The following is a 14146-nucleotide window of genomic DNA, read 5'->3' as shown; positions in this document are numbered from 1 at the left end:
TATAGACAATAGGTAGCACTTTATTGGGTGATACTTCTGCCCATGTTACCTAAGGCCTTATGTAACACTTTGGGTATTGTATGGTAACACTTTCAAAAGTTTTACAATAAACCCTCTTATGTAACACTTTTTATATTGTTAGTATCATTTTTATAGTGTTACTTTTTACTTCTTATATAACACTTACTTTTCCTTAGTAACATTTTTCAATCATATAGTATCACTTTATCCAACAATATGTATCACTTTTTCGAATAAATGTAACACTTTGTTGATTATTAGGTAACATTTCTCAATCATCTTTTGACATAAAGTAGCACTTTATTTGACATTATGTATCACTTTTTACAAACTAATGTAACACCTCTATTAATTAATAGGTAACATTTATTTATTTATTTATTTATTTATTATTATTATTATTATTATTATTATTATTATTATTATTATTATTATTATTATATTAATATTTACAACAACTATGAATGAGAAATTAACATACAAGTATATGATAAACAACAATTTGGATTGAAATAATTTTATAATTCTTACAAAAAAATCCATACACACCAATTTTAATGTTTGGCTAAACAATATAATAATTCAAACAAAAAGAAAATCAACTTTGATCTCTAGCTTGGAAAAGTGAGGAAAAGAAAAACTTCTGAATTTCAAAAAAAAAATCGGCGATACCAATGGAAGTAACCAATAGTAGGACAAGCAGTGGCAGCATACAGTAGTAGCAGGAGTCAGCACCAGACAACAGTAGCAGCAAAAATACAACATTAACAGCAAAAAACAGCAGTAGTAGTAGCCTGCTCCTATTTTTGCTGGCTGATGCAGTTTGTGGTGTAGTGGTAGGAGAGGTCGTTCCTAGGGAGGTGCACACCCTCTCTGATTTCTCTTGTCTTCCTCAATTTGCTTTGCTAGCTTGTCAAATCTTCTTATACCTACAAGCATAAACACAAACACACACAAAAGAGGCGGCAATGCCAAAATACAACTTCTATATATACAAAAGGAATTAGAGAGAGGAGAAAAGTAGAAGAAATAATTATAAAAGCTAGTTAAGATTACTACAATCAGTGGACAAATAAACCACTTAGCAATCATGAACCAGACCATGTTTAGATTTCTAATCAAACATACGAGAGGTATCTGCCCAAGTAAATTGAAGACATTTAGAGGAACAAATGCTCAATAGTCAGCTTCTAATATATTAACGAAATGGAATATAAACCTAAATTAAATAAAGCAACCTTGTCATTAAACTGCATAAACAAGAACACTTTTATGAAACTAAGATTAAATCCCTATACCAATAAAAGGAAAGGGAAAGCAAAACTACCATAATTCCTACACATTCTCTACTACCTGCACCAAGTGGAGTCACCAAAATAGCTGGTGCAAAAGCATAGGATGCAAATTAGAAATTTCCCGAACAACCACTGCAAAAAAGTCATTTACATCACATATCTTGAAAGGCAAGGCCTTGATGAACAAATTACAAATTCAAGTCATTATGTGGGATGCACATGTCACTTGATCATATCTATAAATGTCCATACTTAGACAAAATACAAGTAAGCAATAAAACTACTATGAATTATACTAATGAAGTTAAGACTAATACTATTTAACCAATAAAACTACTAAATAAGACTACTCTGAATTCTACTAGAATAAAACTACTCTAAATTCTACAAGTAAGCAATAAAACTACTAAATAAGATAAGACTAATACTATATAACCAATGTTTTAGTTAATTAGTAGTCTTGATATGCTAACAAGCAGTAACATACAAGCAATGCGTAAAAAAAAAAAAGAAAAGAAAAAAGAAATAATTGTCAATTATATAGTCGGGCACCCGAACAGTTGAGCATAGATATAAAACTCTCATTCCAATTATATACCTCTTTAAATAGACATTTTATACACAATCAGGTTTCAAAATGCATCAACAATAATTGTCACAACCAAGTATTTTCCTAAACCTTCCAATTATCAAGCATATAAGAGTATAGTGCGTTGACAATTATATAAACTATTAAATTTAATATTGGTTGATACCTCCTTTGAGCTCTTTGTCAATGCCTTTGCAAAAGTTTGCCTGAAAATACTCTTTGTCAGTATTATAGAAAAATAACTCAAAAGTTAATTTACTACTCCCAGCAAACTAATTTGACAAAAAAAAAAAAAAAAAAAAAAAAAACAGTCATATTGTGAAACTTCCTTGAGAAAATCGGATACATAATTGTCGAATTTAATTTAATTAACAGAAAAATCAAATTAAGAAGTGACATCAAATAGCTTGATAGAAAAACTCAAAGTCTAATGATGACGTATGATTGCAATTAAAATAAAATTGAACCAAACTATGTAAAAAAATTCCAGAAATTATAAATATAGTTAAGAAATTTAACGATTGAAGAAGACAAACCAAACCTAGCAATCGTCTCCTCTTTGTATTTTGATCGTCTTTTCCCTAATTTGGTGAAGCGTAGAGAAAATTCTTTTGATCTCCCTAAACCAAGCCCAAATTTCACAAATTAGGAAGAATGTTTTCGAAATTAACCACAAATTTTTGTTAAGCCCTAGAATATCGAGCTAAAGAAGAGAAAATGTGAGAATTTCATAAATGAAGGCTCGCAAAACCCTAGAATACCGAGCTAAAGAAGAGAAAATGTGAGAATTTCATAAATGAAGGCTCGCAAAACCCTAGAATACCAAGCTAGAGAAGTGAGAAAAGGAAAGACGACAGAGAATTTGTGGGCGGCATTGGTTGCGGCTGCGGCCGTTACTCCGTGAGCCTGCACCTTCAACATCGAGGAGATAGAGAGAGGCTATTTGAGATAGAAACCGCTATCTCATAAATTCACGATTAACTTCCCTTTCCTTTGCTGCCTTTTTTAGAAAATAAAAAATATTAGAAGTAAATAAAATATTCGGATATTTTTCCCTCAAAAAAAAAATATTTGGATATTTCACCAAATACTTGTGAGTTATTTTTTTTATTCACCTTATATCTAGAAAATTTTCACCAAATGACCAATGGATGTTAACTCCGTTAGTCATTAAGGGTTAAGTACGCCACATGGCTGGATCTAATTGGTTATTTTTAAAAATTATTTAACTAAATATTATATATATATTTTTTAAAAAAAAAACTAAATTAAAATTTCAAAAAAAAAAAATCACCTTTAACCCCAACCTGTCACCTTCTAATGGCAAACCCTAAGCCCAGCCACCACCCCACAACCGCCACCCATCAGCCTCCTCACTATACCGATGCCGCCCCTTCCACCAACCCCGCGCTGGTGCTCGCTCCTTCCTCGAACCACCACATTATTTTCCCTCCTTGGTTTGAATCGCAAAACCCCTCACCGCCGAACAACCTAAGCCGAAAATCTAGCAACCACCCCCGAAAACCCTTTCGTCGACAGCCCAATCCCTTCCCCCACACCGCTGCTACCCACCTAAGTCGAAAACCACCACCATGAAACATTAAACCCCCAAAATCAAAACCCTAGGTTTTAGTTTTGGGGGTTTTTGATTTTGGTAATCCACGTGGTGTTTCATGGGGTTGGAGATGGCAGGGGGAGGGGGATTTGGGTTCGTCGGTACTCTTAGCCGAAAACTACCACCCCTAAACATTAAAACCCCAAAATCGAAACCTTAAAAATCAAATCTAGGGTTTCGATCTTGGGTTTTTCATTTTGGGGTTCGGCGTGGTGGTTCAGGGGATGGATACGACTGGGGGGGGGGAGGTGTGACTTGGGTTTGCTGGCATGGTGATGGGAATTCGGACACCGACGGTGGGGAAGGGAGGGGTTTTTGAAGAAGATATTAAGGGGCTTTTAAAATTGGGGAGTGGGTGGTTTGTGTTGGGTTTAGGGTGGCGGTGGCTTAGCGGTGTGGGCTCGTTTGTGTCGGGTTTGGGGTGGCACCGACGCTAGGGTTTTGACGGAAACCACGCCGGCGGGTGGTGGCTGGGCCTGGGCTGTGGTTGTGGTTATGGTAGGTGAGTTATGTTTTTTTTATTTGTTTATTTTTTTTTATAATTAATTAGATTGTTATTTTAAGGGTTTTTCTAAGCTATACCCCTTAGGTATTCGAGTTTCTAAGGTGTGCCCATGCTTTTTCAAGTTTCCAAGTTGTGCCCCTCAACTCACTACCATTAATGAATGGTACCCTCCTTGGTATTTCCACGTCACCTAAAGTTAACTATAAATTTAATAGAAAGATGATAAAAGGTAAGGAAATGTTAGGAGAAAGAAATCTTAGCCATCGCAACCCTAATAATGAAAAGTGAAGTCACGAAATCACACTCTCAAATAACTTTTAAACAACTAATAAAAGTACATTTTAGTATTGATAAGGAGTTGAAGGGCACGGCTTAGACACTTGAAAAAGCATGGGTACACCTTAGAAACTCAAATACCTTAGGGGTATAGCTTAGAAAAACCCTAAAATTTAAATTATATAAATAACAACTAATCGTAGGTTGCCACGTGGCAAATTTAGCTCAAGGGCATTTGGTGAAATTTCCGTAGAATATTTGATAAGAAAAAAAAAAATGATTGAGCGTAGGTGTTACGACCAAGTGTTACCTAATATCAATGTGTTACAACAAAGTGTTACCTAATATTAAATTGTTACAAATAATGTTACCTAATATCAAAGTGTTACAGAAAAATCAAACAACCATAAAAATTTTAAAGTGCTACCCATAGGTGTTATTTAAGCCCAATTGTGTAGTAGTGGCTTCTGAAATAGCGGCCTTCAAGGGCCCAAATCCCAAGAAGCGCCGTAATTCGGCGCAGCTCACTAAAACCTAGGTCAAGTGACCTAGATAGGGGCACTTCTACCAACGACCCTATAAATAGGGAGATATTTGCCCATTTTGGGGACACATTGAATCATTTATTACACCTACTTTCTCTCTCATCAGAGAAACACCTGATCTTGGAATCCAAGCAGATCCCCACCTAAATTTCCGTACTCTTTATTCTCTTTCAAGTTACTAACATGATCGTCGGAGGCGGAGCTCCACCACCCGGAGTTTCCGTTGTTTTTGCAGGTACAACTCAGCCGGACTAATCTTTGTGACGTAACTCTCCCGAGTGACAAAAACACCCAAAACAATTAATATTTTTTTATTATCGATAAGCAAAAATTATGAAAAGTTGATATTTTGAAAGTATAAAACGTGACGCATCTAACAAGATCTCACATGACTATATTTTTCATTACGTATAAAACACAAAATACGGTTAAAAGGAGATAGATAAATAGTGCTAAATTCAAAGTATATACTTAAGGATTTGACAAAATACTCCTTGACAACGAAGCTTCTCCGACATTTCATTGAGACTAAATTAAGTGATATAAGTCCAAAGCATTACCATGATGGTCAAAATCGTCATCATCATTTTTTTTTCTTTAACAAGAAAAAGGTCATCATTATTAGTTCTCAAATTTAACAACCATTGGTCGTCTATTTCTATTATGCGTTAATTGTCCCCCCCCCCTCCCCCTCCCCCTCCCTCGGTCCCTCCTCTTCGCGCCTTCTTTCTCACTCTTTTCCCCTTTCTCTGTCTTTCTGTTTAACAACCTATATAAAATTACACACTTTTCTTTCTTTTCTGTTTATTACACATAAAATTTATTCATTTCCATTAAATTTGCCCTTTTTTAATTTCATTTATTTTAAATTCCTTATTTACGTTCTCTATTTCATGAAACATGGATACTACAGAACATTCAGCTGCCACCCAGATTAATAATCAACAGGTAATCAATTTTTTTTTATATATTTTTATTTATTTATTTATTTTTTCTATTAACTATATTGAACTTGATTTATATATATATATATATATATATATATATAATCACTGTTATTGTTTCGAATAATAATAAAGCTATTAATGGTTGTAGGAATTATTAGAGAAATTAATTGTTTTTTTCTTCATAATTATTTATTGAATATGATTATGTGAATAGCTGGAAGATCACATGATGAGAGCAGGTTAATGGAACTGTAATTCGTAATTTTGTATTATTTTTTTCTGTCTCTGTCTGATTTATGAAATATGTCTGTTTTAGTAATGCTTAATATTTCTTGTTAAATACGAGTATATGATAGCTGAAATTCTGCGTTTGTATATCATGTACTCGTATCACTCAACTAATTGATTAATAAACGTTGTGGATGTCAAACTTAGCCCATATTGTGTGTGGTCACTTAAAAAAAAAAATTAAATAACCTACGATAATCAAGTAACCCGTATAATATTGATTGAGTAATCTGCAATATTGACCAAATAATCTCTATTACATTTAAGAAGTAACCCTTAATAATGGCTGGCATACATAAAAAATTTGTGTGAGTCCTTACCCATGGGTAATTCCAAGTTTCTCTTTTTGATAAACATGATAAGTATTTCTAAGGGATATTTTTGTCATTTTGGGTATGTAAGCGGGGCTAATTATGTAAATAGCTCTTAAATTGGCATTCTTTTCCTCTGTCCTTTCTCCTTCTTTCCTCCATTTGTTCTATATTCTCTCACCTACTTTAATGAATTTCAATGGAGAAATCAGAATACATGAACATCTTCCATGAAGGTAGAAGTCAAACCTTGCCCTAAAGGGTTAACCAAGTCCTAATTTCTCTATTTTTATTAGGGTTTTTCGTTTAATTCGGCGGCTTGAAAGGTTTAGAGGTTGAAGAAAATAGGGGACGACGGAGATGATGGTGGTTTAGAGAAACTCCAACAGCAAGCTAATTGCCAAATTAGCTTGCCATGCCACATAGAATTGCAAAGCTATTCTTCCTTCTAGCTAATTTATGCCACAATGGTTAAGCTAATTAGCATTTAGATTTTTCAGGTTTAATTTTTAAATAATTAGTATTTTATTAGAGACAATTAATTTTTCAGCTAATTAGCTTAGCTAAGCTAATTTGCTAGACATTAGCTTGGCCAAACTAATTATTAAATTATCCTCCAATGGTTTGGTTATTAGCTTTAAAATTATTAAAATTGCAAGCTAGTCCCTAAAATCAACCATTGGAGTTGCTCTTATGAGCAACACGATGATGGTAGTTTATGGTTGATAGTGGTTTGATGCCATTAATGGAGTACACTGGTGATTTGGTGAAGGGGAGTGGACGAAAGATTAGAAACAATAAAGTACAAAAAAAAAAATTTAAAAAGTTGCTTCTATGTATCAATATGCCATTTTGAGATATAATAATGTTTATCAATAAGAGAAACTGGGGCTTCCTCGGCTCCTTACCCACCGAATGAAAAAGGAAATAAAAATAAACTATCATTGTTTATTCTTACCAATTTTGATTTGACGGAGATGTATCATATCAAACCCTTTAATTCGATTCCAAATTTCTAATGTAATTGACTTTTGGCTGTTAGTGGTTTCTGATTCATAGTTATAGTGTATTTAGGGTTTAAAAAAAAGTAAACATTATAATATTAAGAAATTATTTTAATGTGTATTGCATATGCTCTAAATCCTATACTTAAAATATAATTTATTTAGTAACTTAAAACATAAAAATGGCCTTTCCGTTGATGTATATTTGACCTTTTTTTTATTTTTCTTGTGATCTTTTAACGCCTTTTGGCACACTGGCGGTCGCTAGGCCGCCATAATAGAACATTGTATTGGAAAGAGCCTTAAACTTGGGACCCTATTGTGTATCAAATTCTTGAATGGAATATTGTTTAGAATTCCGTTTCCATATAATATTTTTTTGGATGTTACATAGGATCCATGGTAGGAAACCATTTTGAAGCCATTTTTTTGGTTTGAACATGTATACAAGTAATCCTTTTGCTCTTTTCGTTATTTTATAATACTTCCTCCGTTTTTAAATATTTGCTCCACTTTTTTTCGGTCGTTTTTAAATACTTGCTACATTTCTGAAAAGCTTTTATAATATTTATCTCATTTTTTCTCTCACTTACTGGACTCAATAAATATCATAGTTTATTAATTTCATCCTCTCTCTCCTCCAATTTCTCCACTACTTTTGCTTTTTATAATTCTTTATTCTTCTACCAACTCCACTGCCTTCATATTTTATAACTTTTTCCAATTTCTCCTAAAACTCCACGCATGTAAAAATAGAGGGAGTAACATACACTATGCAGTGTACACATATATACAAAATATGTTGGCTTTTAAAACAAGAGTCGTTTTAAGGGTAATGCACTTGAATATAGGAACTGAAGTACGAAATTAAGTTTACTGAGTTGAAAATGTAAATATTTAATTTGAGTACTGGATTGCATTTTTTGAAAGGTTACATAACAAAAATTTGATATAATTGGGTGTTGTAATTATTGCAAATGAAATACTATAGAACAGAACTTAATTGTTTTTTGCTTTATTTGCTGGCTGGAAACTCAACTATTATTGTAGATCCTAGTCACATACTAATCTAAATCAACTTCATTTTTTTTTATTTTTTGGCTTTTGCTTTTGCCTTTCCGTTTTTAGCAATCGAAGCTTCAATTAATTGAAGTTTGAATAATTGTGTTGTGTCTTTTTACTTGCATATAATGTTTGTAATGTCATTTATTCCTTTTTTAATTTAAATTTTTTAATCAATGAATTATGCATAAAACATTATTACATCAGTCTTCCAGGCCATAATCAGTAATTTTTTGTGTTGTATTTCTCTAATGTGGATTAAGTACTTTGATAATGCTGTAGTGTTCAAAGATTTTTCATTTGGAGAAAATCATTGTGTTGTGATTCTGTATACTAGAGAGAGGTTGGAAAGTGTGAGATGTGCCAATATGGCTATATGTATGAAGAAGAGGGTGTCCTTTGTCTAGCAGAGGAAGTTAGTCTACCTACTAATTCATATCACAAAGTAAGACGAGGATATAAGACGTTTTCTTATACTCGAACGAGCTTCAGTACTATACTGTTTTCTGTAATAATTTGGTTTTGTCAGATGTCAATAAATAGCAGTCTATAATTTTTTTTTGAGATATGTATATATAGGAAAATATATTATTGTGATATATTTTCCATATAGATCTTATGATGTTATATTTAGGATAATAATATATCTTAGTGATATTCTAAGATAGATTTATGGAAGTTTATATGATAGTGTATATATTATGTAGGTTATCTTTTGTAGGCTATAAAAGATGACCTACACAATATATACTCTATCATATAAACTTCAATAAATCTATATTATTATCCTAAATATAATATCATAAGATCTATATGGAAAATACATCACATTAATATATTTTCCTATATTCCTAACAATGTCTTTCTCAATTTTGTTCATATTAACCCATATTCACTCTTGCAGATGGGAGAATCAACTGAAATTACTGAAGAAAATTCGACTGGCCAACGCAGTAGGCCACTCCCACAACATCTTTTCCTAGAAATACCATCAGAGAATGTTCAAAGTTCCCCAGAGGATTCTGTGAGAATAAATGTTCTTCCAACACCCAAAAGAGTGAATTTCTCTCCGATGCACAGCCCTGCCGTTGCTGGTTTAACCAGATCTTCAAGCTCCAGCATGCGTAGGGACAAGTCATCAATTAAAAGTCTCCTCCCTAGACTTAGTTTCAAGTTCAGAAACTCCTCTACAGAGATTGAAAATGCTGCCTTTCTAGCCCTCAGTTCTCCTTCTGCTGTGAGAGGGGGGAGGCCGCGAATGATGAGGACATTTTCTCTTTCAAAGCTATTTACGCCAAAAGGAAATAAAGCTTCATCCTTGCCTGTTACTCCAATTGCACACTCTAACCCAGGGTCCACTAATGGAAGCAATGTGAGTTATTGAATTACTATCTTGAGGGCTTTAGTTTTACATGGTTTCGTGGAATTTTTCTTGGTTGGATAATATAATTAAGTAACTTCTCATTTTGAAAAGATAAATAGATAATTTGCGTTTGGGGAAAGGGGTTTGACATTATATTGCAGATTTGCAGTAGTTTTGCATATAGTTCAAAAGCTCTGATTTCTTTTCACTGCATTAAGTAAATTTTTGATAATAATCTGTGATCTTTGTATTCCTTGGTACATAATTTCAGGTCACTGTAACTTATATAAATTACCTCATCCTGGTCTGTCATGGCCGTCTATTTTCCAGTCTCTGAGCTTTACGAAAAGATGGCTGGGTTATGTTTAATCAAAATTGATTCAGTAAAAAAGAAGTGAAAATTTAAGTTCACAAAACTGCAGTTCTTTCATGCACACCAGGTTTTGTTGCCCCAACTTCGTAAGATGAGATACGTTCAACTAATGCTATTTGTCAATATCTGAAAGGATATGCTTTAATTTTTGCAGTGCTTTAAAATTTAGTTCAATTCCAATGATTAATCTCATACCTATCATTACTTTCACGCATATTGACTGTTCATAATACTGCTGCATAAACTAACAAAAAATGGCTCTTACTTCTTCCCTTGCTTCCACTTTCTTTTTCATTAAGATAGTATATTTATAGGGCATGGAGGATACTTCTCACAGGAACTTCATCCATCCCTGTATTAGGTTCTTAACAGATTTCCTCACTTTACAGAAAGGACGGATCCAATTACCTATTCATCGTTCACATTCTGTTCCAGCTCTTACAAAAGATGGTAGTATACGGCAGGTGGATTCTTTTGGTGGGGTATTTCGTGTAGTACCAATAACTCCGCGTGCTAAAGATGGACCCCCAGTGGCGTCAGGTGCAAGTGCAAGTGCAACTGATGCTGATGGTATTATTGTTTGACTTTCTGCTTGATTTTTTCTTAAGCATAAATGTGATAAATTAAAATGTTGAAAACTTTGATTCAGAAAATGATGATGATGGTGAGGACATTCCTGAAGAGGAAGCTGTTTGCAGAATTTGCTTTGTTGAACTCGGGGAAGGTTCAGAGACACTCAAGATGGAATGTAGCTGCAAAGGTGAACTTGCTTTGGCTCACCAAGAATGCGCTGTTAAATGGTTTAGCATCAAAGGGAACAAGATTTGTGAAGTATGCCAGCAAGAGGTTCAAAACCTTCCTGTAACACTTTTGCGAATTCAGAATGTTCAGGCTCAACAAGGAAGTAATGGACAGCAAGCTGATATGACAGGTTTCAGGCAAGTCAAAGATCTCTAGTGTTTCTATTTTTTTTTTAAATGCAAAAAGGGAACGATTATATTGCATTAAGGCATTTGAAACACCTTGGACCTAGTTATCTTAGAAACAAAAGAGACACCATTGGTGTGAAGGGACGAAGCTATTGCACCGCCGATTATAATTATAATTATAATTATAATTATAATTATAATAATAATAATAAATAAATAAATAAATAAATTGAAAAAAATAATAAATAAATAGAAAAAATAATAATAAAAAAACTAGGATATAGAAGATGCAAAAATTGAAAACAAGTAGTAAGGTAGCTTTTGTGTAAAGCGGTATCACAAACAGCTAACTACTAAAATTCAGCAATCCAAAGGTATAAATCTCTGAAAGATCAGGTGGTGGATAAATGTGGTGAACTCTTTGTTCTCCTTGAGTTCTTCCTATATTAGCCAGTCAATGAACTATGCCATTTGCTGATCTCCTGGCATGCAAAACTGTCACATCCCAGTCTCTTTGAAGTAGTCCACTTTAATTTGTCATGTTGATCATGTATGCTGATAATATTACCTAAGATAATGCTTTTAAAAGTTTTATACAAATACTCATTAAAATTAAATTTAACACTCAACAATTTTATTTAATTTAACATCATAGAGTATACAAACACAGACATTGCATATTATTCAACAGGTCCTACACTTTGTTAAGAAATTTTGTTTGTTTATAAGCTACAGAACTTGAATTGCCTGAAATCGGTATATCAGTAGTTCATGTCTCCTCTCCATTGAATACAATATACAGATAATGATGTAATCATAATTGATTTATTCACATGGTTTGAATACATAAACATTTTGAATTTTTTTCTTATCAGGGTTTGGCAAGATGTTCCTGTACTGGTTATTGTAAGCATGCTTGCTTACTTTTGTTTCCTCGAACAACTTTTGGTAAGCTTTATGAAACAAGTATCACACACTTTGTATCAGTTGCTTTTCAAATCCCATCTAATATTTGTATTGTACTTGTGAACAGGTTAGGAGAATGGGTTCAGGTGCAATTGCCATTTCTCTTCCATTTTCATGCATTTTGGGTCTGCTTGCATCCATGACATCGACAACCATGGGTATGGAGATTTGATCTGAGAGTGACTTATGATTTGTTTCTTAAATAATTTTCATTTTGTTTATTTTTGAGTTCTCTTGTTAAAATCATGCCAACTAAGAAGTGATTTGACCTTTTGTGCAGTTGGAAGAAAATTTCTTTGGGTATATGCTGCAGTGCAATTCATTATGGTGGTTTCCTTTGCACATATTTTGTACTCTCTGGTACGATCTTCGTAAATTCTTGGTCTAAAAGCTTTTTAAAGTAATCCTAATGTTCTGTGCTTTCAGTTCAATGTTATCATACACTAACTACTAACGATCACACCCTGTAAGGGCTATAATACAAAAATACTGGGTATAGTTGCCAACTTTTCCACCATTGAACGGCCAGTACCGGATCCCATGGACTTGCCCTTCCATTTGTAGAATCCTGCTTAATTTAGGTGTTTTTGATGATCATAAACACTACAGTTAGTGGTTTACTGGCTTACTGCTTTACATCTTATAGTTTTGACATCGTTCTGATTCATCATAATCAAGTATGTAACCTCTTTTTTTTTTTAACAAAAGACCTTAAATAGCCAAGTCATTTCTTTTCTCTTGCTCCATTAATTGTGGAAAACTGTATGTGTGAATGTGACTATATGTCCAAAAATAAGGAACATTATTTGATAATGTGTTCTCTTAATTTCTGCCTGTACAGCTACACATGCAAGCAGTGGTATCAGTCATAATTGCTACATTTGTTGGTTTCGGAGTGGCAATGTGTGCATGTTCCATTATCTTTGAGATTTCGAGATGGAGAAGGATGTTGCAAGCTCACTCAAATTCCGAACCTACTGCTGTGGATGTAGTTCATGTACCAACGTCTAACACAGCTAACATAACACAAGCGACTTCTAATCAACCTGAAACTGTGTCCAATAATACCAACTCTCATCATGAAGGTTAAATCGCTTATTGAATGTACATAACTACATATCAAGCTCTTGTAAAGAAAATACTTTCAGAAAAAAGGCTTTTTCGTAGATAACTTACGTAGTGTTTCACAGCCTTCTCTGTGCTAGAGGTAAAATGTTTATTTATTTATTTATTTTTTTATTTTTTTTTTCTTTTTTTTTTTTTAATGTAATACGAAGTATTATGGATTGTTTGCTAGGAAGTAGGTTGGGAAGCAAATGTAAATCGATTGATGTAGAAAAATATGTCGCTTAGTTCGCTTAGTTTTCAGGCCTTATGGTCGATGGCGCCTTTGCCCACCTCCTTTGGTGGTGTTTGTTGTCTTTTTTCCTTGTACAATTTGGTGGCTTTGCAAATGATGTTTCGTGAGTGTAATCTGCATTTTAGAATTTCGTGGTGACATTTTAGAACTTTGTGATCTTTATTATTAGGTACATTTTATAATTTAAAATCTTTTATTTTCTCAAAACTATGATATAGTATCTGTTCGACATCGTCTTATTCATATTTTAATATAGGAGATTGTTTATTAATGTATCATTAAAAATTGTTTCAATTTCCTACAATAAATTGATAGGTTTTAGTTGTAAGATAGAAGTTTCTAATATTGAAATTTCAAAAATGTTAAATAGGATAACTCTAAAAAAAAATGACATCATCATTGCATTTCGGCGGAAAATTTTTTATTAAGAGAACGACATGTGGGCAGCGATGATGTCATCATGTTCTGTTTTAGTAACAGTTAATAAATTTGTTAACATTGTCTTGTTTATAATTATATACATATTGCTATGTAATCTGCAACTACTCCTGTCCCAAAATAACTAACACAGTCAAACTTTGCATGCATATATCGATTACTTAGTTTGACATTTTTTTTTTGGAATCTTATTTTTATAAGAGTAATGTTATACATAATTCTTAGGGCTACAAATAAGCATTTTATTGGTTGTTAATGT

At 33.1% G+C, this 14146-nt stretch overlaps 1 protein-coding gene across 2 annotated transcripts; it reads left to right on the top strand.

The window, feature by feature from the left end:
* The first annotated feature begins 5542 nt into the window (after nt 1-5542).
* On the top strand, nt 5543-13576 carry LOC110711349 (E3 ubiquitin-protein ligase MARCH7-like). Of its 2 annotated transcripts, XR_002509339.1 has the most exons (9): nt 5543-5794; nt 9363-9830; nt 10584-10764; nt 10844-11132; nt 11999-12071; nt 12157-12247; nt 12370-12449; nt 12931-13296; nt 13387-13576. XR_002509339.1 is itself a non-coding variant. In XM_021889725.1 (8 exons), the coding sequence occupies exons 1-8, from the start codon at nt 5747-5749 to the stop codon at nt 13177-13179; spliced, it is 1479 nt and encodes a 492-aa protein (XP_021745417.1). In that variant the 5' UTR covers nt 5543-5746; the 3' UTR covers nt 13180-13576. The 2 variants fall into 2 exon arrangements, 1 of the variants encoding a protein (XP_021745417.1); XM_021889725.1 differs by having other exon boundaries at nt 12931-13576.
* The last annotated feature ends 570 nt before the right edge of the window (nt 13577-14146 follow it).

Source organism: Chenopodium quinoa, unplaced genomic scaffold (assembly GCF_001683475.1).
Source record: "Chenopodium quinoa cultivar QQ74 unplaced genomic scaffold, ASM168347v1, whole genome shotgun sequence".
Classification (NCBI taxonomy): Eukaryota; Viridiplantae; Streptophyta; class Magnoliopsida; order Caryophyllales; family Amaranthaceae; genus Chenopodium; species Chenopodium quinoa.
The sequence above is the reverse complement of the archived record's forward strand: the minus strand, read 5'-3'. Positions and strand labels throughout refer to the sequence as shown.